Source organism: Coregonus clupeaformis, chromosome 13, assembly GCF_020615455.1.
Source record: "Coregonus clupeaformis isolate EN_2021a chromosome 13, ASM2061545v1, whole genome shotgun sequence".
Classification (NCBI taxonomy): domain Eukaryota; kingdom Metazoa; phylum Chordata; class Actinopteri; order Salmoniformes; family Salmonidae; genus Coregonus; species Coregonus clupeaformis.
The window spans coordinates 5,880,088-5,906,641 of record NC_059204.1 but is presented as its reverse complement, the minus strand read 5'-3'; the positions used below and the strand labels follow the sequence as shown (position 1 = coordinate 5,906,641).

The window sequence follows — 26,554 nt, the reverse complement described above, 5'->3', positions numbered from 1 at the left end:
AAGAGGGTATTGTTTTTCAGATATTTGTATTTGTAGCAGGGGCGGTATGGGTACCTCAACGCCCCGCCCTCTCGCCTCTGTACCCCGAAACCCCCCGTACCCCAAAGAACCCCCATACCCCCTGTCTGTTTAATGTTTATCCTCCTGTAAATTCAAATCAGAAAGAGACACTGAACTAAATGTGGATAACAAATGATGACATAGTTGCATTTTACTCTTCTTTTTTTTAACAGTTCACTCCTTTAGAATATTAGTACAGCAATTATTAGTATTAGTACTAATACAGCAATTATTCACCTTTTTATAAGCATCTAATCTTATATTATCTTCAAATATATTACATTGATTGGATTTCTTAATTGTTATTATTATTAAATGAAAATGTCTCATCACACCAGTCAAGTCAGTGGAACTCTAGGCTATATTACCGGCTGGCTAGCCGAACATGCATTTTTCAGACCTCTAGGCCTTCACAGTGTCTGTGTGTCGCAGCTACTTGAATCTGCTGTTCTTCTCGATTTGAATCAAACTGTACCATTATAGACAATGAGGTGTAATACCTTTGTCTGGTCAGTGGGAGGCGGTACACCAACGGCTTGTTTCCTCGTTCGAAGGGGGAAGGTAAACTTTGCTACACAACCGGTTGCAAAGCCCCTAACCGGAAACAGAACGTTTCGACCACGAAAGAGGGTTACGCATGGAAACACACACCACCGGCAGGAGTTAATGAATGAAATGATTTCAGATGGATTATTGTGATCATATTCGTCTCTAAAATTGGATAGAGTATGCTCTTTAGCATGGTAGGTAAAATAATAGCCAGGTTTGAGGTCCAGCGCATTGTCAAACTACTCGGTAGCTAGCTAACGTTAGCTTGCATTGCTAACAAGCTAGCTATCCACCACCACGTTAGGTTAGCAAGCTAGCTAACGTTGGTATTTTTGTGTTTGAGTTTCATACGGTATCACAGCAGCATTGAATCCCTGTATGATCATATTAACTGTATTTTCGACACTATTATGAACAATTGTGGACGTAGCTAACGTTAAGCCATTAGCTTGCGATCCAAACGTAATGCCAACGTTTTTCTACGTTAACTTTGCCAATGTGCTGTACCCCCCTGTAGCCCTTCATGCGGAGGTGGTGAGCCTGGTTGGTCACAGTGTTATGGTAATGTATAGTGAATGGCGCCGGACACAGACAGCACTGGACACAACAACGACAACGAGGAAAAGCAGATTTGCCTGTGATGAGTTGCGAAGGCATTGGTTTGGGGGCCCAGGGCCCACTTGCAGGGTATTGGGAAAATGTCAGTTGGACTCATTATGTCCTCCTCTCCTCTCACTTACTGTCACTTACTGTCACTTACTGTCACTTACTGTCACTTACTGTCACTTACTGTCACTTGTGCAAAGCTATTTTGGGTTTAAGGAGTTCTGTCGGGTAGAATCACCTTATTGTAACCCAAATCAAAATTCAACTAAAGAAACTCAATGAAAATTGGAAATCTTTGCTTTCAAAAGGCGAAACGTTTTGTGTGGATGTTTTTGAGGGTTATATCCATTGATATGCCGCCTAGTACAATGCATGTCCCTGTAAACTCCTACTCAAATCAGTTGACTTCATTATGATTGGACTGGACTCTAATATTCAGCTCTGATACTTTGATACTCACTCTAACAAACTCAATGATCCTGTGTACTCTGACCTGATACTCCAGTGTACTATATGACATTGAGATACTCTCTAAATCGCTTATACTCAATGATACTGTATTCGATACTCGGTGATACACCAAGGCACTCAATTATATATTTGAATGATATTCCATGTTACTCAATTATTACTGTACGACACTCAACTGTACTCAATGATACTGTACGGTGCTCTGTGATGCATTACTGTATGTGGTCTCCTAGGTGACTAGACCCTCCCCTCTCTTGATATCTATCAGGCTATTAACATGTTCTGTGTTGTCATAATGATTGGTCCCTGCAGATCCAGGAGCGCTCAGCCTCGTTGGAGACCTGTCCATGGTGTGCTGCTAAGGGACAGACTCGGGCCCTTCGTTCCTACAGGATCAACGTCCAGGAATTCGTCACCCTCTGCACTGACCCACAGGTAGGGTAACGTTAACACACGTGTGTATACACACACACACACAATAAGCGCAACATCAACAAAAACAGTGGGTATTTCACAAAGCGGGATCAATGAGGTGAGGATCAAAGAAGCTTTAGTAGTTTCTTAAAGAAACATGGTTTCAGCGTCTTGTCCTGTGACTGGGTTGGCTTTGTTGTCCGGCAGAGTGGCAGTATTAGGAGAGACTCAAGGCATGTCTGATTTCTGTGTTACTGTTGGTAGTAAATGCAGTCAGACACTGTGCTGAAGTATCCTTTCGCTGTCCTACTTTGTAGAAGGTGAGCGTTGTCCTGAAGCGTTGTCCTGGGCATCACCTTCAAAGAAAGACTGAATACAAGTACTAGGTTGAAGAAACAATATGAAGTCAATGTGAAGTTTCAACTTCCCAGACAGTTACCATAATAATAATTTATTTGTTCAGCTCCGGTTCTTGCCAGGTCATAAATAAGAATTTGTTCTTAATTGACTAGCCTTGTTTAAATAAACCAATACATCTAAATAACCTCTGCCCCTTCTCCCCCACAGTGCCTGTTTCCCTTGGTCTCCAGGCCTTTGGAGGATGTCCTGGCCAGCCTCGTACCCCCTCTAGCCCAACCACAGACGGGGAGCAAGAGGAAGAGCCCCTGCGGGTTGGAGAATGGACACCCTGTACCTTCCCGCAAACGTGCACAATCAGAGGAGGCCGTATCACAGAATGGGATTCACCCAGTCATCAGGATCACCACCACCAAACTCAATGGGGAAGACTGCTCTAATAGGACGAAGCACACAACGCCAGTACAGAAGGAGATAATCAGCCAATCAGAACCCACAGACATGGAGGAGGTGGATAGAACCCTCAACTATCCACTTCCTGAGAGGGGAGGGGCCAATGGATACCACAAGGATTCCGATTGGCCGATCCCAGAGGAAATGGACCAGAAAGTACTAGAAGAGGGAGAAGATAGTGTCTTTCTCCCAGAGGAGGGTACACCTACCTTAGACAAGGGTTTGCCTCTCCCAGAGAAGACTGTACCTACGTCACAAAGGGCAGTGTCTGTTGTAGACACTGAGCCTGCACCAACGGATGTTACGGTTATCTCTCCCTTAGCGGAGGCTGTATTTGCCCTAGAGAAGACTTTATCTGTCCCTCAGGTAGCCGTTTCTGCCCCAGATAAGATTTCACCTCCCTTACATGTGGCTGTTTCTGCCTCAAAGAAGGATGTGGCTGCCCCAGAGAAAGCCTTGGCTCCACGGGTAACTGCCCCAGAGAAAGCCTTGACTCCACGGGTAACTGCCCCAGAGAAAGCCTTGACTCCACGGGTAACTGCCCCAGAGAAAGCCTTGACTCCACTGGTAACTGCCCCAGAGAAAGCCTTGATTCCACTGGTAACTGCCCCAGAGAAAGCCTTGGCTCCACGGGTAACTGCCCCAGAGAAAGCCTTGACTCCACGGGTAACTGCCCCAGAGAAAGCCTTGACTCCACTGGTAACTGCCCCAGAGAAAGCCTTGACTCCACTGGTAACTGCCCCAGAGAAAGCCTTGGCTCCACGGGTAACTGCCCCAGAGAAAGCCTTGACTCCACGGGTAACTGCCCCAGAGAAAGCCTTGACTCCACGGGTAACTGCCCCAGAGAAAGCCTTGACTCCACGGGTAACTGCCCCAGAGAGAGCCTTGACTCCATGGGTAACTGCCCCAGAGAAAGCCTTGACTCCACGGGTAACTGCCCCAGAGAGAGCCTTGACTCCACGGGTAACTGCCCCAGAGAAAGCCTTGGCTCCACGGGTAACTGCCCCAGAGAAAGCCTTGACTCCACGGGTAACTGCCCCTACTTTACATGACACAGTCTCTCTCCTAGAGGCTCTGACTGCCCCAGGGGAAGCTACACCAGCACATCAGAAGGTTAACCCTCCCTTACAAAGGACTGTGTCTGCACCAGAGAAGGTTGTGTCTGCACCAGTCATGTCTGTGTCTGCCTTGCAGGAGGCTGTGTCTCTGCTAGAGGAGACTCTACCTGCCCCAGGGGAGGCTGTCCCTACCATGGAGGCTGTCCCTACCATGGAGGCTGTCCCTACCATGGAGGCTGTCCCTACCATGGAGGCTGTGCCTCTACCTGCCATGGTTGAGCTTGTCCCTGCTTTAGAGGAAGATGAGTACGGAGAGGAGGATCTGCCTGTCTTTGACGAGGAAGAGAAGATTGAGGAGGAAGAGTGCCCCCCAGAGGGGGTGTGTAGACCCTGCAGTGTGGAAGAGTGCCCCCCAGAGGGGGTGTGTAGACCCTGCAGTGTGGACCTCAGTCAGAGCAAAGTACCTGATGAAGGTCATGTTGCGAGTGATGAAGATGATTGTCCTATCAGACCTAGAAGAAGAGCTCAGAACGCCCGGCAACTAAGCAGCGAGGACGAGGAACAGGAAGGAAGCGTCAAAGAGGAAGTCCTGACACCGCCGCCGAAAAAGAAAAGGGGCCGGCCGAGAAAGACTCCTACTATTAAATACACGCAGGAAGTGTTGCCCGACTTTGACCCGGAAGTGATCTCGACGGGGGAGTTGGTCCCAGTTCCCGGGCCTCACCTGTTCTGGAGGAACGAGAACAGTCTGTGTTGGCTGGACACGTTGCTGGTAGCGCTGGTCCACTGTCGCACCCTGAGGGACAGACGACCCACCAAGAGGCCCGCCGTAGGTCAACCTGTCTGGGACCTGTGTGAGAGATACGACCGGGCCTGTGGTCTCATCACAGCCCACCAACACAATGGCGCAGGTGGGTGGACATGTCTATTTAGTAAGGTTTGGTTTAATTGATGTCCAACGTTGACAGCCGAGAGCTGAAGATCTATTCGGAATGAGTGTATTAGCACACTCTCTGGCTCTGAGGCAATACGGCTGCCTTCAGCACGATCTCTTGTGTATTCCTCTCAATTTGGCATTGGACAGCATTTGCCACTTTCCGGAGAGGTCATAAACAAGTGTTTTTTTTGTGCTACAAGAATGTTTACACCTCCCTCACATCTCTCTCCAGACGGTGTGGTCAGAGTGCCCTCTGCGGTGTCACAGAGGGTCCGGACTGAGATGCAGACCGTCAGGATGTCCGTCTTTAAACTGCTGGAGCCCCTACTGAAATGTAAACTGGGTAAGAACCTACGTGCGTACGTTTTTTAAGAATGGTTGGCCCCCCGGGGAATCAAACCCACAACCCTGACGTTTGCGAGCGCCTTGCTCTACCAACTGAGACGTACAGGACCACAGCGTTTTCCCTCTATTTGATATCGTATGGAGGTTGAACGTTTGACACTTTTCGCCGATATTTGCAGTTTTTTTAAAAATCTCAAAATAGGTCATCCACGTGAAAAAAAACTTTGCGGGGGGAGTTGGGTCTAACAATAAAGTACGTAGAGTGTATAAAGGAGAGCCGTGAACAGATCTTCTCCCTGTGTAATCACTACCTTCTCTCTCGTAATTAATGACTGAGCACAGAATGCATCCCTACGCGTCCTACGAACAGAATATCAGAGTGATGTCAGATGCACTACGGTTCAAAAGTTTGGGGTCACTTAGAAATGTTCTTTTTTTTTTTGTCCATTTAAAATAACATCAAATTGATCAGAAATACAGTGTAGACCTTGTTAATGTTGTAAATGGCTATTGTAGCTGGAAACGGCTGATTTATTTTAATGGAATATCTACATAGGCGTACAGAGGCCCCTTATCAGTCCTGTGTTCCAATGGCATGTTGTGTTTGCTAATCCAAGTTTATCATTTAAAAAGACTAATTTATCATTAGAAAACCCTTTTGCAATTATGTTAGCACAGCTGAAAACTGTTGTGCTGATTAAAGAAGACATTAAACTGGCCTTCTTGAGACTAGTTGAGTATCTGGAGCATCAGGAATTGTGGGTTCGATTACAGGTTCAAAATGGCCAGAAACAAATAACTTTCTTCTGAAACTCGTCAGACTATTCTTGTTCTGAGAAATGAAGGCTATTCCATGCGAGAAATTGACAAGAAACTGAAGATCTCGTACAACGCTGTGTACTACTCCCTTCACAGAACAGCGCAAACTGTCTCTAACCAGAATAGAAAGAGGAGTGGGAGGCCCCGGTGCACAACTGAGCAAGAGGACAAATACATTAGTGTCTAGTTTGAGAAACAGACGCCTCACAGGTCCTCAACTGGCAGCTTCATTAAATATTACCCGCAAAACACCACTCTCAACGTCAACAGTGAAGAGGCGACTCCGGGATGCTGACCTTCTAGGCAGAATTGCAAAGAAAAAGCCATATCTCAGACTGGCCAATAAAAAGAAAAGATTAAGATGGGCAAAAGAACACAGACACTGGACAGAGGAAGATTGGGAAAAGAATGTTATGGACAGACGAATCGAAGTTTGAGGTGTTCAGATCACAAAGAAGAACATATGTCCCAAAGCACAGCTCCAAACTATGCAATAACTATTTAGGGAAGAAGCAGTCAGCTGGTATTCTGTCTATAATGGATCTCAACCCTATTGAGCTGTTGTGGGAGCAGCTTGACCGTATGGTACGTAAGAAGTGCCAATCAAGCCAATCCAATTTGTGGGAGGTGCTTCAGGAAGCATGTGGTGAAATCTCTTCAGATTACCTCAACAAATGTACAACTAGAATGCCAAAGGTCTGCAAGGCTGTAATTGCTGCAAATTGAGGATTCTTTGACGAAAACAAAGTTTGAAGGACACAATTATTATTTATATTTAAAATCATTATTCCTAACCTCGTCAATGATTACATTTCCTATGCGTTTTGCTATATTTTCTATTCAAACTCATTTCATGTATGTTTTCATGGAAAACAACCTGACAGATAAAGATCAGCTGGCTACTCACTAGCACGTGGGCTTGTGCTTGAGAGATTGTTTATGAGATCTGTGTTCATTTTCCGTAATGTCTGCTACATAAGTTTAAACAAATGGAGATATGAGTTTTAGGCCCTTCCCCATATTACCAGAGCTACTGTACTTTCTACCGCTAATTGGTGCTCATTTTATATAATTTTTATAAAACCATCTCACGGGCTGTACTTGCTGGGCCGCACGTTTTTTGGTTTTTTTGACCTTTAGTTTAGTCATGTTATCTGCCTACCTAGCTAACAACATGGTACCGTGGCTATGCTCACGTTCGGATGGCAAACAGAAATGGGATAGATGGCCTACTTAAAGAGATGCTTCAAAGGTAGGATGCATATGCCTAGTCATTGTAATCCGAAGCTAAATCTGAATTTTTAAAAAGCAATCTCTTTTTCTGGTGTTCCTTATATTCTGGTTTGGCGGGAGGCCTGTGGTAACACCATACTACTCGTTATCGTGATGCTTGGCCTGATATCACATTGTTAGTATCTCTGATTTTCTAATTTTCTTGCAGTTAACACAGATTTTTTTTTGGTCACCTTTTTGTGCCCTCACCAGTTAGTATCTCTGATCTGAACCTCTTCTAGTAGTTAAGAGCATCTCAGCCATGTCTTACCTTCATAGCTAATTCAAACATTCCAGAAGATACCATTGATTCCTGATGGACCTGGTTTGACCTTTAGTGTGCAGACCTTTGACCCCTGACCTCACCCTGACCCCTGCTATGTTGTCTCCTCTCCTGCAGGTCAGAATGAGACGCCGGTGATCGCCCTGCCTCTCCTCCTCAGGGCTGACTCCTGGGCCGAGCCTCTCTTCCAGCAGGCATATGAGTGGCAGTTTGAGTGCATCTCAACAACCTGCCAGCATGCCACCAACACCAAGTATGCCATCTTTAACTTGTTGAGCCAGTTTTCTGGACATAGATTTAACCTAGTCTTGGACTAAGATAATAATAATAATAATATGCCATTTAGCAGACGCTTTTATCCAAAGCGACTTAGTCATGTGTGCATACATTTGTACGTATGGGTGCACTTTCAATGGAGAATCTCAATCTCTCTATCAGTGATTTTAGTGATCAATATCCTTATTAGTCATCATCCTAGAAGATCTGTGTTTGACAACTTCTTTATTTTTCATAAGAAGCCTCTGGTAGTCTCACTGCAATACTGTAGACTCTGTCATATGAACCTAATGGTCAATACTGTAGACTCTGTCATATGAACCTAATGGTCAATACTGTAGACTCTGTCATATGAACCTAATGGTCAATACTGTAGACTCTGTCATATGAACCTAATGGTCAATACTGTAGACTCTGTCATATGAACCTAATGGTCAATACTGTAGGCTCTGTCATATGAACCTAATGGCCAATCAGAGAGCAGATATATCTGCCTCTTGTCCTCTGACCTTCCCTCCTCCTACCTACCTTCAGCAGTCAGATCACTTGGCCTGTAACAGCATCCTACATATCCTGAGGCACAACATGCTGCTGGGATAGGCATAAAAAAATAGAGGAGGGAGGGAAGGAGAGAGGGAAGGAGAGAGGAGGGAGGGAAGGAGAGAGGAGGGAGGGAGGGAGGAAGGAGAGAGAGGGAAGGGAATGAGAGGGAGGGAGGGAGGGAGGGAGATGACAGAGGAGGGAGGGAGGGAATGACAGAGGAGAGAGGGAGGGAGGGAATGAGAGAGGGAGGGAGATAAGAGGGGGAAGGAAATGAGATAGGGGGAGGGAATGAGAGGGGAGAGAAGAGGGGGAAGGAAATTAGAGAGGAGAGAGGGTGGGAGATGGGGAGGGAAAGAAGTGAAGTGAATATATCAATATGACGACTGTACTGCTGGAGGAGTGCCCAGTCTTCTGCCCTGAAAATGTCTTTAAAGAGGAACAGTAGAAATCGATTTAGAAAATGAGTCATGAATTAAATCAAACGTTTACTCATCTAATTCCTTCCTCTAGTTTTGGGATTGGTCGTATTGCGGCTCTGAGAAACTAGTACCAATGTTCCAATAGAGACAGTTATTGGGCAACATTTTCTCCGAGCAAAAAATATGACTTACTAGTCTATAACTATTTTTGGTCCAGTAGCTATGTAGAATTATAGCAGCAAATGAACTCGAATTTATTTTTATTTTTTTGTCATTTAGCAGACGGTCTTATCCAGAGCGACTTACAGGAGCAATTAGGGTTAAATGCCTTGCTCAAGGGCACATCGACAGATTTTTCACCTAGTCAGCTCGGGGATTAGAACCAGCGACCTTTCGGTTACTGGCACAACGCTCTTAACCACTAAGCTACCTGCCGCCCTGTTTAAACTGCGCTGTCAAGAGGGTGGGCCGCTAAAATGTTTTGCTCACAAGGTGTGTGTGTCGGGGGCTGCATGTGTGGGTACGAGCCACTGCGACCCCTCATGATGATTTTTTTGTGGCCCACACCCCCATCAAAGTTGCCCCGCTAGACCAGCTGTCTCTGTTGAACTGGTCTTCTGAATGGTAACGACAAGGAGGTTGACAGAATGGCAGAGAAACTGACTGACTCAACGAGACCAGAGGTTGTGTGTTAGTGGTGCGCGGCTGTTTGTTCACCTAATGGCTAATAACACATCCACAACCACCCGACTGTGATCCAGTGGAAATCTGAGGCTCTCACCCGACCCTAAAAACAAAAAAACAAGTTTTTAAAATGTTTTTCACCTTTATTAAAAATTAAAAAAATACATCACATTAACTAAAGTATTCAGACCCTTTACTCAGTATTTTGTTGAAGCACCTTTGGCAGCGATTACAGCCTTGAGTCTTCTTGGGTATGACGCTATAAGGTTGGCACACCTGTATTTGGGGAGCTTCTCCCATTCTTCTCTCAAGCTCTGTCAGGTTGGATGGGGAGCGTCGCTGCACAGCTATTTTCAGGTCTCTCTAGAGATGTTCGGCCTCTGGCTGGGCCACTCAAGGACATTCAGAGACTTGTCCCGAAACCACTCCTGGCTGTGTGCTTAGGGTCATTGTCCTGTTGGAAGGTGAACCTTTGCCCCCAGTCTGAGGTCCTGAGCGCTCTGGAGCAGGTTTTCATCAACAATCTCTCTGTACTTTGCTCCGTTCATCTTTCCCTCGATCCTGACTAGTTTCCCAGTCCCTGCCACTGAAAAACATCCCCACAGCATGATGCTGCCATCACCATGCTTCACCGTAGGGATGGTGCCAAGTTTCCTCCAGACGTGACGCTTGGCATTCAGGCCATAGAGTTCAATCTTAGTTTCATCAGACCAGAGAATCTTGTTTCTCATGGTCTGAGAGTCCTTTAGGTGCCTTTTGGCAAACTCCAAGTGGGCTGTCGTGTGCTTTTTACTGAGGAGTGGCTTCCGTCTGTCCACTCTACCATAAAGGCCTGATTGGTGGAGTGCTGCAGAGATGGTTGTCCTTTTGGAAGTTTCTCCCATCTCCACAGAGGAACTCTGGAGCTCTGTCAGAGTGACCATCGGGTTCTTGGTCACCTCCCTGACCAAGGTCCTTCTCCACCGATTGCTCAGTTTGGCCGGGCGGCCAGATCTAGGAAGAGTCTTTGTGGTTCCAAACTTCTTCCATTTAAGAATGATGGAGGCCACTGTGTTCTGGGGACCTTCAATGCTGCAGACATTTTTTGGTACCCTTCCCCAGATCTGTGCCTCGACACAATCCTGTCTCGGAGCTCTACGGACAATTCCTTTGACCTCATGGCTTGGTTTTTGCGCTGACATGCGCTGTCAACTGTGGGACCTTATACAGACAGGTGTGTGCCTTTCCAAATCATGTCCAATCAAATGAATTTACCACAGGTGGACTCCAATCAAGTTGTAAAACATCTCAAGGATGATCAATGGAAACAGGATGCACCTGAGCTCAATTTCGAGTCTCATAGCAAAAGGTCTGAATATTTATGTAAATAAGGTATTTCTGTATTTTGTCTTTTATACCATTTGCAAAAAAAATCAAAAAATCTGTTTTGTGTTTTTGCTTTGTCATTATGGGGTATTGTGTGTAGATCGATGAGGGAAAAATGTATTTAATCAATTTTAGAATAAGGCTGTAACATAACAAAATGTGGAAAACGTCAAGGGGTCTGAATACTTTCCGAATGCACTGTATAGTACTCTAAATACCCCAATTCATGTTGATAAGTTCAAAAGAATACAAGATGAAAAATTGCTGGCACCATTCAAACCAATGAGGGTTCAGAACTTGAAAGCCAATTATCTCAGAATCATATTTTTTGTAGATAGAACCCTTATAGTTCCAAGCTCTCGATTTATTAGTCAATTGACTATAATTGGATACATGCAGCTTCTCTTCTGTTATTACATGTCGCCCTTGAAGACTAAATAAACCCTTGCTCACCAGAATAACGTCATAAATCGATAGGATGAATGCTTCAATCTCGTTGACATCGGTCATTTCTGCTTCAAAGACGTTTAGGCACCGGGGAGAAAAATGCATTAACTCCCCCAAAAAAACTGGGGAAGATTTTCTGTGCAAAATGTCCACATGACATCAGTTTGACCGGTTGTAAGGAAATATAAAGTTGTAAAAAAAAAATTCCCAACAGGTTTTTGATAATATTTCAGTTCAGCTTTGATGTATGTTTTATGTGGTTGAAATACTAATCATCAGCTTTTATGATGCTGATAAAGACAGCAGCTCTACAGACGTTCCCTAGCTGCGCATTCGCAATCTCTCAAGATGCTGAAATAAATAAATCATATTTCTCCACTTCTGTTCCTGAGTCAAAATGTAGCCTACATTTGGTGTATAATTTTACTGCATGAAATGCTTCATTCTGCAGGAGTTAATATTACGGCTATGTGAGAGGTTAAAGACCTACAGTCAGCGTCCAGATGTCAGTTTCCATTTAACCCATCTGAACAGTAGGTTACAGTTCCCTTGACGTGCCCATAGGCCTATTTCAAGTCCCGTCTTGTGACAGTCGAATTTGTATAGAGCCTCACAATCATCACACACAACGTAGCCGGCACTGCTACCATCCTGTTTTACCACTGCACCAAATCTTTCCCAAACATGACTTTTCTGGCCCTCCCTTCTCTTTATTTTAAACTTTTTTTTCCTTATTGAATTAAACTCCAACACTGTCCCTTTTTTTTGCCACCATGGAACAACGTTAACTTTTTCCTGCCCCGTTCCCAAAATAATTTTTGCGGTTGGCGTGCAGGCTATTTGCGGCGTTCAGTTACGCCTTAAAGCTCAGGCTTAGGCACTAAATGCCAGGTAGCCTGAAATAATGAAAGATACACTTCAATGTAGCCTATAGATATAAATCGCACAAGAATGATACATTTATCACTTACCTTCATCCACATAATATTTCATGACCCCTAAACCCTCCCGCCTCGTGGATATAACCGCAGTTTATGAGTCAACTCACGCATCACTAACACACACACGCACAGGGTAACAGATATGGACGGTATACAGATATAGGTAATATAGCCTATAGATATAAATCGCACAATAATTATATTTTAAGGGATTGTTTTCTCTTATTAGTATTTATTCAAGCCCTTCGTCCACACGATATTGAATGACCCTAAACCCGCCCGCCCTGCGTATATAACTGCGGGTGCTGCGTGTGTCTGTCTGCGTTTCTTCATCTGAATGCTAACGATGAAATTGATTTTTCTTTCAGATGTAAGAAGACCCTCACCACTTTCACCAAGGTGGTTTCTGATTGGCACCCTCTCAATGCTGCCAACCAATCACGTTGTAGCAAGTGTAATAAGAGGAAGCAGACCAGGATGTTGGTGCTGGAGAGGTGAGTGCGTGACCTTTTAACCTTTTTAATACCTGGTGTGGATCTCAACCAGGGGTTGGGGTCAATTCCGTTTTCAATTCAGGAAGTGAATGAAATTACAATTCTATTTCCAAATTGAAAAGTCCTTATAGAAAACAATGGGCAACTTTCAATTCAGTGGAGGATGAGAATTCAATTGACCCTGACCTTAACAGTCAAGTGGATTCCTTTCAGGAGCTTCCCAGGACTTTGTCTTTACCTATTCAGTCAGTGGAGATGGAGGAGAGGAGATGGAAGAGGAGAGGAGATGAGGAGAGGAGATGAGGAGGTGGAAGAGGAGAGGAGTGCCATGTTGTAGATATTGTCTCGACTTTCTCTACTTCTGTTTCCTGACATTTCCTCTGTCGTCTCTTCCAGGCTGTCTCCTGTGTTTGTGCTGCACTTTGTAGAAGGTCTCCCTGACAATGACCTCAGTATGTACTCCTTCACCTTCCAGCAGCAGAGATACTCCGTCACCACCGTCCTACAGTATGACCAGCAACTCAAGCACTTTGTCACCTGGATACGCAGACCTGACGGTCAGTTGGACTTTTAATTGAGTTGGTGTCTGTTTCAACTCAATTCAGTAGAACTTTATTTGTCCCCTCGGCCGATTCCGACTGTGTTGTTGTTGTTTACTGGTCAATTAGTTAATTTGTGTTATTTTATTCATACTTCCATTATCAATGGATAGAAACGAATCTAGATTTCATAACTGAAAAGTCAGTCTGTCCAATAATGTGTAGCATTTATAAAGTGCCAATCGGTCGGTGTCTTTACGTTGTTTTGGTGTAACTCTATCAAAGAGAAGACACCAGAAATACCTTCAAGGATTCAGCACCTTCCTACTATTAAGGAATGATCTGAGAGTGAGCATGTTATCTGTTCTTCTGTGACTAGTAACTCTCCCCATCCACCACCAGTGTATAGAGCCCATTCCTCTGACTAGTAATTCTCCCCATCCACCGTCAGTGTATAGAACCCATTCCTCTGTGACTAGTAACTCTCCCCATCCACCACCAGTGTATAGAACCCATTCCTCTGTGACTAGTAATTCTCCCCATCCACCGCCAGTGTATAGAGCCATTCCTCTGTGACTAGTAACACTCCCCATCCACCACCAGTGTATAGAGCCCATTCCTCTGTGACTAGTAACTCTCCCCATCCACCGCCAGTGTATAGAACCCATTCCTCTGTGACTAGTAATTCTCCCCATCCACCGTCAGTGTATAGAACCCATTCCTCTGTGACTAGTAACTCTCCCCATCCACCGCCAGTGTATAGAACCCATTCCTCTGTGACTAGTAACTCTCCCCATCCACCGCCAGTGTATAGAGCCATTCCTCTGTGACTAGTAACACTCCCCATCCACCACCAGTGTATAGAGCCCATTCCTCTGTGACTAGTAACTCTCCCCATCCACCACCAGTGTATAGAGCCCATTCCTCTGTGACTAGTAACTCTCCCCATCCACCGCCAGTGTATAGAACCCATTCCTCTGTGACTAGTAATTCTCCCCATCCACTGTCAGTGTATAGAACCCATTCCTCTGTTGACATCAGCAAACCGCTCACCCACACGACGCCATACACATGGTCTGCGGTCTGAGGCGTCTTAGAGAAATGAACATTACATTCTCACCATTGAGGATGTCAGGACACAGCACCACGGAAGCAATTTCAGACACACAGAGGAATCAATGAGGAGTCAGTGAGGAATCAATGAGGAGTCAGTGAGGAATCAATGAGGAGTCAGTGAGGAATCAATGAGGAGTCAGTGAGGAATCAATGAGGAGTCAGTGAGGAATCAATGAGGAGTCAGTGAGGAATCAATGAGGAGTCAGTGAGGAATCAATGAGGAGTCAGTGAGGAATCAATGAGGAGTTTGAGACTGACCACCTGTTGACAGAGGAGGAGCAGGCAGAACAACGGCTGGCATGGACAGCAAATGAGGAGACAAACAGTGAAAGGCAGCTTCAGCAAATGGATGAACTCCTCAGTGAGAACAATAATCACATTTATTCATATTGTGTATTTTTATTTATTTTTTTATTATTGAATCTTTGTAGATTCACACAAAGAATCTTACTGTGTTTCAGCAGCTGGCAAATACATTTGAACGTGTGGCAGGGCCCTTGTCCCACCTCACCAAAGCTGTCCCCCAACAATTCTCTGATTTGATCAAATACATACGATTCTAATTAGTTCAGTTTTGGTTTATAGATAATAAATAACATCAATTGATGCAAATAATTATTATATAATAATATGTTACATAATAATAGCATGTCTTGTTAACATTTTTACATTTACCAGACGCTCTTATCCAGAGCGACTTACAGTTAGTGAGTGCATAAATTTTTCATACTGGCCCCCCGTGGGAATCGAACCCCCAACCCTGGCGTTGCAAGCACCATGCTCTACCAACTGAGCTATAGGACCCTTCCTGTACCCCTTGCCTGTGTGTTGTAAAGGGTTAATTGAATTATATATACAATTCAATAGGACGTGACCCCACCACCCCGTTTCCCTCTCTCTTACTGGTTCATCATGTTAATACTGCTTCATCATGTTAATACTGCTTCATCATGTTGTGGTCCTCTGTAGCTCAGCTGGTAGAGCACGGCGCTTGTAACGCCAAGGTAGTGGGTTCGATCCCCGGGACCACCCATACACAAAAAAAATGTATGCACGCATGACTGTAAGTCGCTTTGGATAAAAGCGTCTGCTAAATGGCTTATTATTATTATTATTATAACAGAAGAGAGGCTGCATTATTATTATTGTTATAGTAATTCTCCCCATCCACCGCCAGTGTATAGAGCCCATTCCTCTGTGACTAGTAACTCTCCCCATCCACCGCCAGTGTATAGAGCCCATTCCTCTGTGACTAGTAATTCTCCCCATCCACCGCCAGTGTATAGAGCCCATTCCTCTGTGACTAGTAACTCTCCCCATCCACCGCCAGTGTATAGAGCCCATTCCTCTGTGACTAGTAACTCCCCATCCACCGCCAGTGTATAGAGCCCATTCCTCTGTGACTAGTAACTCTCCCCATCCACCGCCAGTGTATAGAGCCCATTCCTCTGTGACTAGTAACTCCCATCCACCGCCAGTGTATAGAGCCCATTCCTCTGTGACTAGTAATTCTCCCCATCCACCGCCAGTGTATAGAACCCATTCCTCTGTGACTAGTAATTCTCCCCATCCACCGCCAGTGTATAGAACCCATTCCTCGGTGACTAGTAACTCTCCCCATCCACCGCCAGTGTATAGAACCCATTCCTCTGTGACTAGTAATTCTCCCCCATCCACCGCCAGTGTATAGAGCCCATTCCTCTGTGACTAGTAACTCTCCCCATCCACCGCCAGTGTATAGAACCCATTCCTCTGTGACTAGTAATTCTCCCCATCCACCGCCAGTGTATAGAACCCATTCCTCTGTGACTAGTAATTCTCCCCATCCACCGCCAGTGTATAGAACCCATTCCTCTGTGACTAGTAACTCTCCCCATCCACCGCCAGTGTATAGAACCCATTCCTCTGTGACTAGTAACTCTCCCCATCCACCACCAGTGTATAGAACCCATTCCTCTGTGACTAGTAATTCTCCCCATCCACCACCAGTGTATAGAACCCATTCCTCTGTGACTAGTAACTCTCCCCATCCACCACCAGTGTATAGAACCCATTCCTCTGTGACTAGTAACTCTCCCCATCCACCACCAGTGTATAGAACCCATTCCTCTGTGACTAGTAACTCTCCCCATCCACCGATGTATAGAACCCATTCCTCTGTGACTAGTAATTCTCCCCATCCACCGCCAGTGTATAGAGCCCATTCCTCTGTGACTAGTAACTCTCCCCATCCACCGCCAGTGTATAGAACCCATTCCTCTGTGACTAGTAACTCTCCCCATCCACCGCCAGTGTATAGAGCCCATTCCTCTGTGACTAGTAATTCTCCCCATCCACCGCCAGTGTATAGAGCCCATTCCTCTGTGACTAGTAATTCTCCCCATCCACCGCCAGTGTATAGAACCCATTCCTCTGTGACTAGTAATTCTCCCCATCCACCGCCAGTGTATAGAGCCCATTCCTCTGTGACTAGTAACTCTCCCCATCCACCGCCAGTGTATAGAGCCCATTCCTCTGTGACTAGTAACTCTCCCCATCCACCGCCCAGTGTATAGAGCCCATTCCTCTGTGACTAGTAACTCTCCCCATCCACCGCCAGTGTATAGAACCCATTCCTCTGTGACTAGTAATTCTCCCCATCCACCACCAGTGTATAGAGCCCATTCCTCTGTGACTAGTAACTCTCCCCATCCACCGCCAGTGTATAGAACCCATTCCTCTGTGACTAGTAACTCTCCCCATCCACCACCAGTGTATAGAGCCCATTCCTCTGTGACTAGTAACTCTCCCCATCCACCGCCAGTGTATAGAACCCATTCCTCTGTGACTAGTAACTCTCCCCATCCACCGCCAGTGTATAGAGCCCATTCCTCTGTGACTAGTAACTCTCCCCATCCACCGCCAGTGTATAGAGCCCATTCCTCTGTGACTAGTAACTCTCCCCATCCACCGCCAGTGTATAGAGCCCATTCCTCTGTGACTAGTAACTCTCCCCATCCACCGCCAGTGTATAGAACCCATTCCTCTGTGACTAGTAACTCTCCCCATCCACCGCCAGTGTATAGAGCCCATTCCTCTGTGACTAGTAACTCCCCATCCACCGCCAGTGTATAGAACCCATTCCTCTGTGACTAGTAACTCTCCCCATCCACCGCCAGTGTATAGAGCCCATTCCTCTGTGACTAGTAACTCTCCCCATCCACCGCCAGTGTATAGAGCCCATTCCTCTGTGACTAGTAACTCTCCCCATCCACCGCCAGTGTATAGAGCCCATTCCTCTGTGACTAGTAACTCTCCCCATCCACCGCCAGTGTATAGAGCCCATTCCTCTGTGACTAGTAACTCCCCATCCACCGCCAGTGTATAGAACCCATTCCTCTGTGACTAGTAACTCTCCCCATCCACCGCCAGTGTATAGAGCCCATTCCTCTGTGACTAGTAACTCTCCCCATCCACCGCCAGTGTATAGAGCCCATTCCTCTGTGACTAGTAACTCTCCCCATCCACCGCCAGTGTATAGAGCCCATTCCTCTGTGACTAGTAACTCTCCCCATCCACCGCCAGTGTATAGAGCCCATTCCTCTGTGACTAGTAACTCTCCCCATCCACCGCCAGTGTATAGAGCCCATTCCTCTGTGACTAGTAACTCTCCCCATCCACCGCCAGTGTATAGAGCCCATTCCTCTGTGACTAGTAACTCTCCCCATCCACCGCCAGTGTATAGAGCCCATTCCTCTGTGACTAGTAACTCCCCATCCACCGCCAGTGTATAGAACCCATTCCTCTGTGACTAGTAACTCTCCCCATCCACCGCCAGTGTATAGAACCCATTCCTCTGTGACTAGTAACTCTCCCCATCCACCGCCAGTGTATAGAACCCATTCCTCTGTGACTAGTAACTCTCCCCATCCACCGCCAGTGTATAGAGCCCATTCCTCTGTGACTAGTAACTCTCCCCATCCACCGCCAGTGTATAGAACCCATTCCTCTGTGACTAGTAACTCTCCCCATCCACCGCCAGTGTATAGAGCCCATTCCTAACGCTTTCTTCTCTCTCTCCACAGGATCATGGTTAGAGTTTGACGACCTGAAGCACCCAGACTGTGTCTCCCACACCAAGCTGGTGGTCCCTCCCCGAGAGATCCATGTTGTCTTCTGGGAGTTGGAGACAGACGGACCTGACAACCCACAGACACCCTGCTCTTCTCAACCTGAAACGCTGACGAGCACTTCCTTGATGCAGAAAGAACTGAAGCAACCTCACTTAGCCAAGCTATTTGTCGTAAATGAATCTCTAGACCTTTCTCAGACGGTCTCTGATGATGCGGTCACTGATATGGACACCACCATAACTGCTGGCGATATAGATAACAATATGGACACAACATTAACGAATGACATGTACTCTCCCGTCACCATTGGTTCCTCCTCCGTCATTGTTGAGGCGCTGACGGCGTCTGACGGTACCAACAAAGACACCACGGTAACAGTCGGTAACGTTGGTAACGCGTCCAGCGTTTCTGCCACGCTGCTCGACAACTTCGAAGGCCTCTCCCACGATGACATCGTCACCCTGACTCTCTTAGAGGTTAAAATTGACTCTGAGGGCAGGCCGTTGGACGACATCACCCCAGCGTCCGAACGAAATGGACGAGACCTCTGCTTTCTCCCTGCTCCTAGATCTGAGACCGAGACTCCCCCACTTGCCGATGAAATTACCCAATCTACCCATGAAATACCCACTGAATCTGAAACGCCCCTTGAAACCGATGATGATGATGATGATGAGGAGATGGAAAGACCAACGTCCCCGGATACGGCCAGTGAGTTTCTCCCTGACAGCAGTGACGGCCCTTCTGAGCTCGACTCTGAAGAACTCACTCCTAGTCCTCCCAAGGTCAGGAGGGGCAGCAATAGACGGAAGATGGCGTCCAACACTCCAGTTGCTGCAGCAGCTAAGGTGGTCACATCAACATCAACACCAAGAACAGCTACACCAATGGCACTTCCTGGAAACTGTGGTGATATAATCCTGCCCTCAGTTGTGTCTATGATGTCACCATCATATGTGGAACCCAGCACACCAGCACCAGAGTTCCCTCCCTCTCCCCCGCCCCCGCCCCACCCCAAAACCCCCAATACCTCCACCTCTCTGCAGAGCAAACCTGGCCTCCCTCCGCCACCGGACCCCAACTCCCACTGGTCGTACCTGCTCAGCCGCCACCCCACCTCTACCTCCACCCCCAGCACGCAGAGACCACCCAGTCAATTCAACCACGTCAACCACTCAACACCCAACTGGTTACAGCCGCTTTCACAGAGCAGGCAGACCCCCAAGATGACTCCCCCAAACCCAGACGCCAGGCTGAAGAAGCCTCCGCCTCTCCCCAAACCCAAACTGAGTAAGGAGGACAACGAGGCCCTGCCGGTGAAGGCTGCCGAGATGTACGGAGGGTTCCAGGTCAGGAGCAGGAACGTAAATACAAACATAAACAATGTCCCCTCCAAGGCTTCACCTCCCACGCAGTTACTCTCTCAAAGAACTGACCCTCAAAATGGCGTCTGGAAGACACAAAGTCAGCCTGGTGCCCTCGCCTCGCGAAAACCCCCTATCAACAACAACACTACAGCAACGTATCCTATTGTGACCTCACTTCCTCCTTCTCCAGGAGTCACGGAGCTCCTTAAAATCTCTTCCTCCGGGAAACACAGCCCCGGTGTCCAGGTCTCGAAGGTTCCGGCCGGCCTCAGTGAGACAGAGGCCCTCAGGTACAAGCTTCTGAAAAAGCTGAAAGCCAAGAAGAAGAAACTGGAGAAGCTGAATCAGATGTTGGGTTACCAGGGGGGTGCAGGAGGAGGAGAGGAAGTGACCCGCAGACCAGACTGCACCGACCTTCGCTCCCCCTATACTGTTAGCTCCAGTACCTCCGTCTACGACAGCCCCGCTTACGACGAGTTCTTCGCCGACCTTCTGTCACCCGCGACGACTGCCAGCAACCTATCACCGGACAGCACGGGCTTCCTGGAGATGCTGACCACCAATGGGCAAGAAGGGGGCGGGAACTTGGCATGTGGGGGGAATGCGATTGGTGGAGCCTCGCAGGTGGTGGCCCCTGCGACCTTACAACCGGCCAATCACGGTGTAGTAATGCCACTGCCTGGTCTGGATGGGACAATCACGACCTCTGGTGAGAACTTCTTGGAGGAGTTGATATCGGGGTCTGCCAATCAGCAGATGGAGACGGAAGCCCTCAGTGCTTTCGACCTGTTCTTTTAGGCTCGTTAACCACAGGTCTAGGATCTGCTAACTCTTACAAACCCCTGAGCATAAACATCAGGGGGAAATGCAAAGCTTAGCTCAGATCAGTGGCTGTGGCTACATCTCAAATGGCTCCCTATATAGAGCGCCACTTTTTACCAGAGCCTCTGGTCAATATTAGAGATTAAATGAAAGGATTCTGTCTAATTCTTTGAGTAGTGCACTATAGAAGGAGTAGAGGGCCATTTTGGACGTTTCTAGGAGAAACTACATGCTACTACTCCTTTCAGTCGTGAGAATGTGTGTGTGTGTGTGTGTGTGTGTGTGTGTGTGTGTGTGCTTGGCATCAATGGGTTGTTCTGTTATGGGTAGCATGTTTTACACAGAGCTGAATCTAACAGCTAGCCATTTAACTCTGGTAAGCAGCTAGCCATTTAACTCTGGTAAGCAGCTAGCCATTTAACTCTGGTAAGCAGCTAGCCATTTAACTCTGGTAAGCACTCTGATATCCTCATGTATTTACTTGTTTACAAAGACCGTTGAAGTTGAATGGGGTGTAATGTTAATTAATACTCACTGAAGCTTCGTCCAAAATGCCACCCGATTCCTTTTTATAGTGCACTACTTTTCACCAGGTCGTATGTCTCTAATTAAAAATGGAGAGACTGAGGCTTTAACGAATATGAAATATAGAGCTTGTTTCAGAGTATTATTTTATCCTGTTTTGTGGGGGGAATGTTCAGAAGAAATTCGTTTTTTTATTTTTGCTTGGTTTGCCTTTTTATTTTCGTTGGTTTGCCTTTTTATTTTCGTTTGTCTGAATTACTTAAAAGCCTGAATTACTTAAGTCTGAACTAGGATAAAAGCTGGGTTTGTGTTTTCGTGATGGTTGGAACTCTTGTCTTGTCCATCAGTTGTTTGAATGTATCTTTGTAATCCAAAGTGACAGAGTTGTAATATGTTGTACAGGGTTGGATACTGTATGTAATTCTAATAAAATCAAATGCTTTCTTTACATGGATGCCTTGTCTGAGCCAGTATCTAATATTTGAGTCCTATTGATGTATTTGTACACCCCCTAGACAGGATCATTGTCTGTCGCAAGGCCTTTCTTCTAATCTATCTTGGGGGAGAGTTGTGAGAATCAACTAGCCTGGTTCCAGTCTGTTGGCATGGCAAGGAGTGGCGTGATGGCACAAACCGACTGGAACCCAGGCTGAGAATCAGCAACCTGCAGGAAATCGAATTTACTTGGTTAAAAGTTGTCGAATGAGATAAGTGTAGCTTTTTAGTTGTGTCCTTATTACAGGGTGATAAAACGTGTTAACTACTGAATGTTATAAATGAATTGGCAACTACCACTTATTCTGGTAATGCGATTAAGCTAGAAATGAAGCTAGGAGTAGTGTAACTACTCTGTAACACGTGAGATAAAATAGTACTATGCTAGTCCCGTGTAGCTCAATTGGTAGAGCATGGCGTTTGCAACGCAAGAGTTGTGGGTTCGTTTCCCACGGGGGACCAGTATGGGGGTGGGGGGGAATGTATGTACTCACTAACTGTAAGTCGCTCTGGATAAGAGCGTCTGCTAAATGACTAAAATGTCTGTATGTTACTGAGCCAGGTCAGTCTGTTCTAAGACGCCGCCTGGTGGAGAACATGCGAAAGAGCGTGTCCATTTACTCAACCTCGGCTTTTCACTGTAGCTGCGTGAAATGATTTTCACACAGTATTTTATCAAATCACATTTTATTTGTCACATGCGCCGAATACCTTACCGTGAAATGCTTATTTACAAGCCCTTAACCAACAATGCAGTTCAAGAAATAGAGTTATTAAGAAAATATTTACTAAATAAAAAAAATAAAAAAATAAAAGAAACACAATAACGAGGCTATATACATACAGGGGGTACCGGTACCGACTCAATGTGCGGGGCTACAGGTTAGTCGAGGTAATTTGTACATGTAGGTAGGGGTAAAGTGACTGCATAGATAATTAACAGCGAGTAGCAGCAGTGGAATTGGCGGAATTAATGTTTCATTTAATGTAAGGACATATTCTCATAAATGTGTAACAGTCAGTACTAGCTAGGCTGATGTATTGAATATCCACAACTTATCCAGAATGCCGCAGCCCGTCTGGTGTTCGACCTTCCCATGTTCTCTCATGTCACCCCGCTCCTCCGCACACTCCACTGGCTTCCAGTTGAGGCTCGCATCTACTACAAGACCATGGTGCTTGCCTACGGAGCTGTGAGAGGAACGGCACCTCCTTAACTTCAGGCTCTGATCAGACCCTACACCCAAACGAGGGCACTACGTTCATCCACCTCTGGCCTGCTGCCCCCCATCTCTACGGAAGCACAGTTCCCGCTCAGCCCAGTCAAAGCTATTCTGGCACCCCAATGGTGGAACAAGCTCCCCTACGACGCAAGGACAGCGGAGTCACTGACCACCTTCCGGAGACACTTGAAACCCCACCTCTTTAAGGAAAAGCTGGAATAGTATAACAGTAATCCTTCTACACCCCCACCCCCCCATTAAAAAAATGAACAAATTTGTACGTCGTTCTGGATAAGAGCGTCTGCTAAATGATGTAAATGTAAATGTGTTGTTTTTTCGCGCCAAACGGAACTTCATGGATGCATTGTAGAAATATGTAAGCAACTGAATTGCATATAATATTTATTTAGAAGTAAGAACACTAACAAAAATAGTCGTTCCCATACCGGGAGTCGAACCCGGGCCGCCTGGGTGAAAACCAGGAATCCTAACCGCTAGACCATATGGGATGCTGTGTGTAACTGCATTCAACGTGGCTTTTAAAAGTATTGCCCAATTCAGCAGTGAGGTAATACTATTCACAGAAAGGGGAGGGAGTTCACAAAGCCGTTGTTAGGCCTACCAACTACACACACCAGTCTCGAAAAGGCGATTTATGCTTGATCCTACAATGCGAACAGGAGCCTCTCTATGGAGGGTGTGGCGCAATTGCGCCTCCTCTGTTGCTGAGGCCAAATCAAGCGCTGTACCGCATCGCCGTACGCCTCCCAAATTGTGTAACATTGCGGAGGTCTCCCTATATCCGAAGAGGAAGAGAGAGTCCCAACTCGGCGGAAAATCTGTTTTCCTCCAGCAGGTGGCGGTCTTTCATTGTTTCGCCCACCAAGCAATACGTTTTTGTATGGAGGTCAATGAGAGAGTGTCAAATGGCTTATTTGCCATGTGAGGTTTATTTAATCGAATAGAAGTTTCGTAATGCTTAAGTTGTTGCGAGTGTACTGATATAAGTAGGACAGGTGACATCCCGGTGACTTTGAGAAAAAACACTTTATAGTGGAGTTGTCTCGAGAAGACTATGCATATTCATGGCATGAGGCTAGGAGCATAGCATCTCTCTCCATTGAATACAGGTGGTTGACGTCATCAACCGTCATCGAATATTAAAATAAGGAATAAAATAATGATTTTTTTATTTAAAATCTTTACCTTTGTATTTGAACTCTGCATTGTTTGAAAGGGACCCATAAGTAGGCTTAAGCTATTCACTGTTAGTCCACACCTGTTTTTTCCGATGCATGTGACAAATACATATTTATTTTAATTTGATTTGAGTTATACTGTACTCTGTCTGACTGCAATCTTTTTTCGTAGTGGGTGAGGCAAGAATGTGTGAGTGTATTTCCATAAACCAAATAGTGGAAAAAAATTGACTGTGTAACAGGAAGTGCATGGCAGAGAGAGAGAGAGAGAGAGAGGGAGACAGAGAGAGACAGAGAGAGAGAGAGAGAGAGAGAGAGAGAGAGAGAGAGAGAGAGAGAGAGCGACAGAGAGAGAGACAGAGAGAGAGACAGAGACAGAGACAGAGACAGAGAGAGAGAGAGAGACAGAGAGAGAGAGAGAGAGAGAGAGACAGAGAGAGAGAGAGAGAGAGAGAGAGAGAGAGATAGAGAGACAGAGAGAGAGAGAGAGACAGAGAGAGAGACAGAGAGAGAGAGAGAGAGACAGAGAGAGAGAGACAGAGAGAGAGAGAGACAGAGAGAGAGAGACGAGAGAGAGAGAGAGAGAGAGAGAGAGAGAGAGAGAGAGAGAGAGAGACAGAGAGAGAGACAGAGAGAGAGAGAGAAACTTCTGAAACTTCTTCTTGAAACTTCTGAGTGTAATGTTTACTGTTAATATTTATTGTTTATTTCACTTTTGTTTACTATCTACTTCACTTGCTTTGGCAATGTTAACACACGTTTCCCATGCCAATAAAGCCCTTAAATTGAATTGAATTGAATTGAGAGAGAGAGAGAGAGAGTGACAGAGAGAGAGAGATATGTTGTAGCCTAGCTGTTGTCCCTCCTCGTCCCTCCTTATATTCAAACATCCTGTCCTCCCTCTGTTCTCTCCCTCCATTCTGAGTCATGCTGTCCATAGTGGTGGTGCACAGCTTTCTCCTGGTCCTCGTCACCCTCATCAGTGTCCTGCAGAATGGTGAGAGATTTAATCACACAGCCTTGCAATCCCCATAGACAAACATTGGTAGTAGAATGGCCTTACTGAAGAGCTCAGTGACATTCAACGTGGCGCCGTCATAGGATGGCACCTTTCCAACAAGTCAGTTTGTCAATTTTCTGCCCTGCCAGTCAACTGTAAGTGCCGTTATTGTGAAGTGGAAACGTCCAGGAGCAACAACGGCTCAGCTGTGAAGTGGTAGGCCACACAAGCTCACAGAACGGGACCGCCTAATGCTGAAGCTCATAGTGCGTAAAAATCGTCTGTCCTCGGTTGCAACACCGATGGAAACAACGGTTGCAACACTTACTACCGATGGAAACAACATCAGCACAAGAACTGTTCATCGGGAGCTTCATGAAATGGGTTTCCATGGCCGAGCAGCTGCATACAAGCCTAAGATCACAATTCGCAATGCCAAGCGTCGGCTGAAGTGGTGTAAAGCTCGCCGCCATTGGACTCTGGAGCAGTGGAAACACGTTCTCTGGAGTGATGAATCACGCTTCACCATCTGGCAGTCCGACGGACGAATCTGGGTTTGGCGGATGCCAGGAGAACGCTACCTGCCCCAATGCATAGTACCAACTGTAAAGTTTGGTGGAAGAGGAATTATAGTCTGGGGCTGTTTTTCATTGTTCGGGCTTGGCCCCTTAGTTCGAGTGAAGGGAAATCTTAACGCTACAGCATACAATGACATTCTAGACAATTCTGTGCTTCCAACTTTGTGGCAACAGTTTGGGGAAGGCCCTTTCCTGTTTCAACATGACAATGCCCCCGTGCACAAAGCGAGGTCCATACAGAAATTATTTGTCGAGATCAGTGTGGAAGAACTTGACTGGCCTGCACACAGCCCTGACCTCAACCCCATCGAACACCTTTGGGAGGAATTGGAACGGCGACTGCGAGCCAGGCCTAATCGCCCAACATCAGTGCCCGACCTCACTAATGCTCTTGTGGCTGAACGGAAGCAAGTCCCCGCAGCAATGTTCCAACATCTAGTGGAAAGCCTTCCCAGAAGAGTGGAGGCTGTTATAGCAGCAAAGGGTGGGACCAACTCCATATTAACGCCCATGATTTTGGAATGAGATGTTCGACGAGCAGGTGTCCACATACCTTTGGCAATGTAGTGTATTTACAGATAGGAGACCTGGCCAAAAACACAACTGTGGTGTAGTTACAGTACTTGTCACTGAGAGAATAAATCAACTTTATTTATCAATTATAACATGTATTTTATTTTAACCAGGAAGTCCCATTGAGATAAATAATACCCTTTATCAATGTAGACCTGAGGAGGACTTATTGTAAAGTAGCCTACTACTGTGTGTGATTTACAATAATATTC

At 46.1% G+C, this 26,554-nt stretch overlaps 1 protein-coding gene and 1 non-coding gene across 3 annotated transcripts; one reads left to right on the top strand and one right to left on the bottom strand.

The window, feature by feature from the left end:
• The first annotated feature begins 653 nt into the window (after positions 1-653).
• Positions 654-21,728, top strand: LOC121579095 (SUMO-specific isopeptidase USPL1). Of its 2 annotated transcripts, XM_041893391.2 has the most exons (10): positions 654-803; positions 1,127-1,309; positions 1,999-2,121; positions 2,668-4,347; positions 4,390-4,879; positions 5,138-5,248; positions 7,742-7,877; positions 12,668-12,793; positions 13,190-13,350; positions 18,513-21,728. In XM_041893391.2, exons 2-10 carry the CDS (start codon positions 1,250-1,252, stop codon positions 20,723-20,725), a joined length of 5,100 nt encoding a protein of 1,699 aa, XP_041749325.2. In that variant the 5' UTR covers positions 654-803; positions 1,127-1,249; the 3' UTR covers positions 20,726-21,728. The 2 variants fall into 2 exon arrangements, with proteins under 2 accessions (XP_041749325.2, XP_041749324.2); XM_041893390.2 differs by having other exon boundaries at positions 2,668-4,879.
• Positions 21,729-23,429: 1,701 nt separating this feature from the next.
• On the bottom strand, positions 23,430-23,501 carry trnae-uuc. Its single transcript has one exon. It is a non-coding gene; the product is annotated as a tRNA-Glu (tRNA).
• Positions 23,502-26,554: the final 3,053 nt, after the last annotated feature.

Coding starts and splice junctions, on each gene's coding strand:
- LOC121579095 (XM_041893390.2), top strand. CDS start 1,250: ATGAGTTGCGAAGGCATTGGTTTGGGGGCCCAGGGCCCACTTGCAGGG. Junction 1,310..1,998: donor TTGCAGGGTATTGGGAAAAT/GTCAGTTGGACT, acceptor TGGTCCCTGCAG/ATCCAGGAGCGCTCAGCCTC. Junction 2,122..2,667: donor CCCTCTGCACTGACCCACAG/GTAGGGTAACGT, acceptor TCTCCCCCACAG/TGCCTGTTTCCCTTGGTCTC.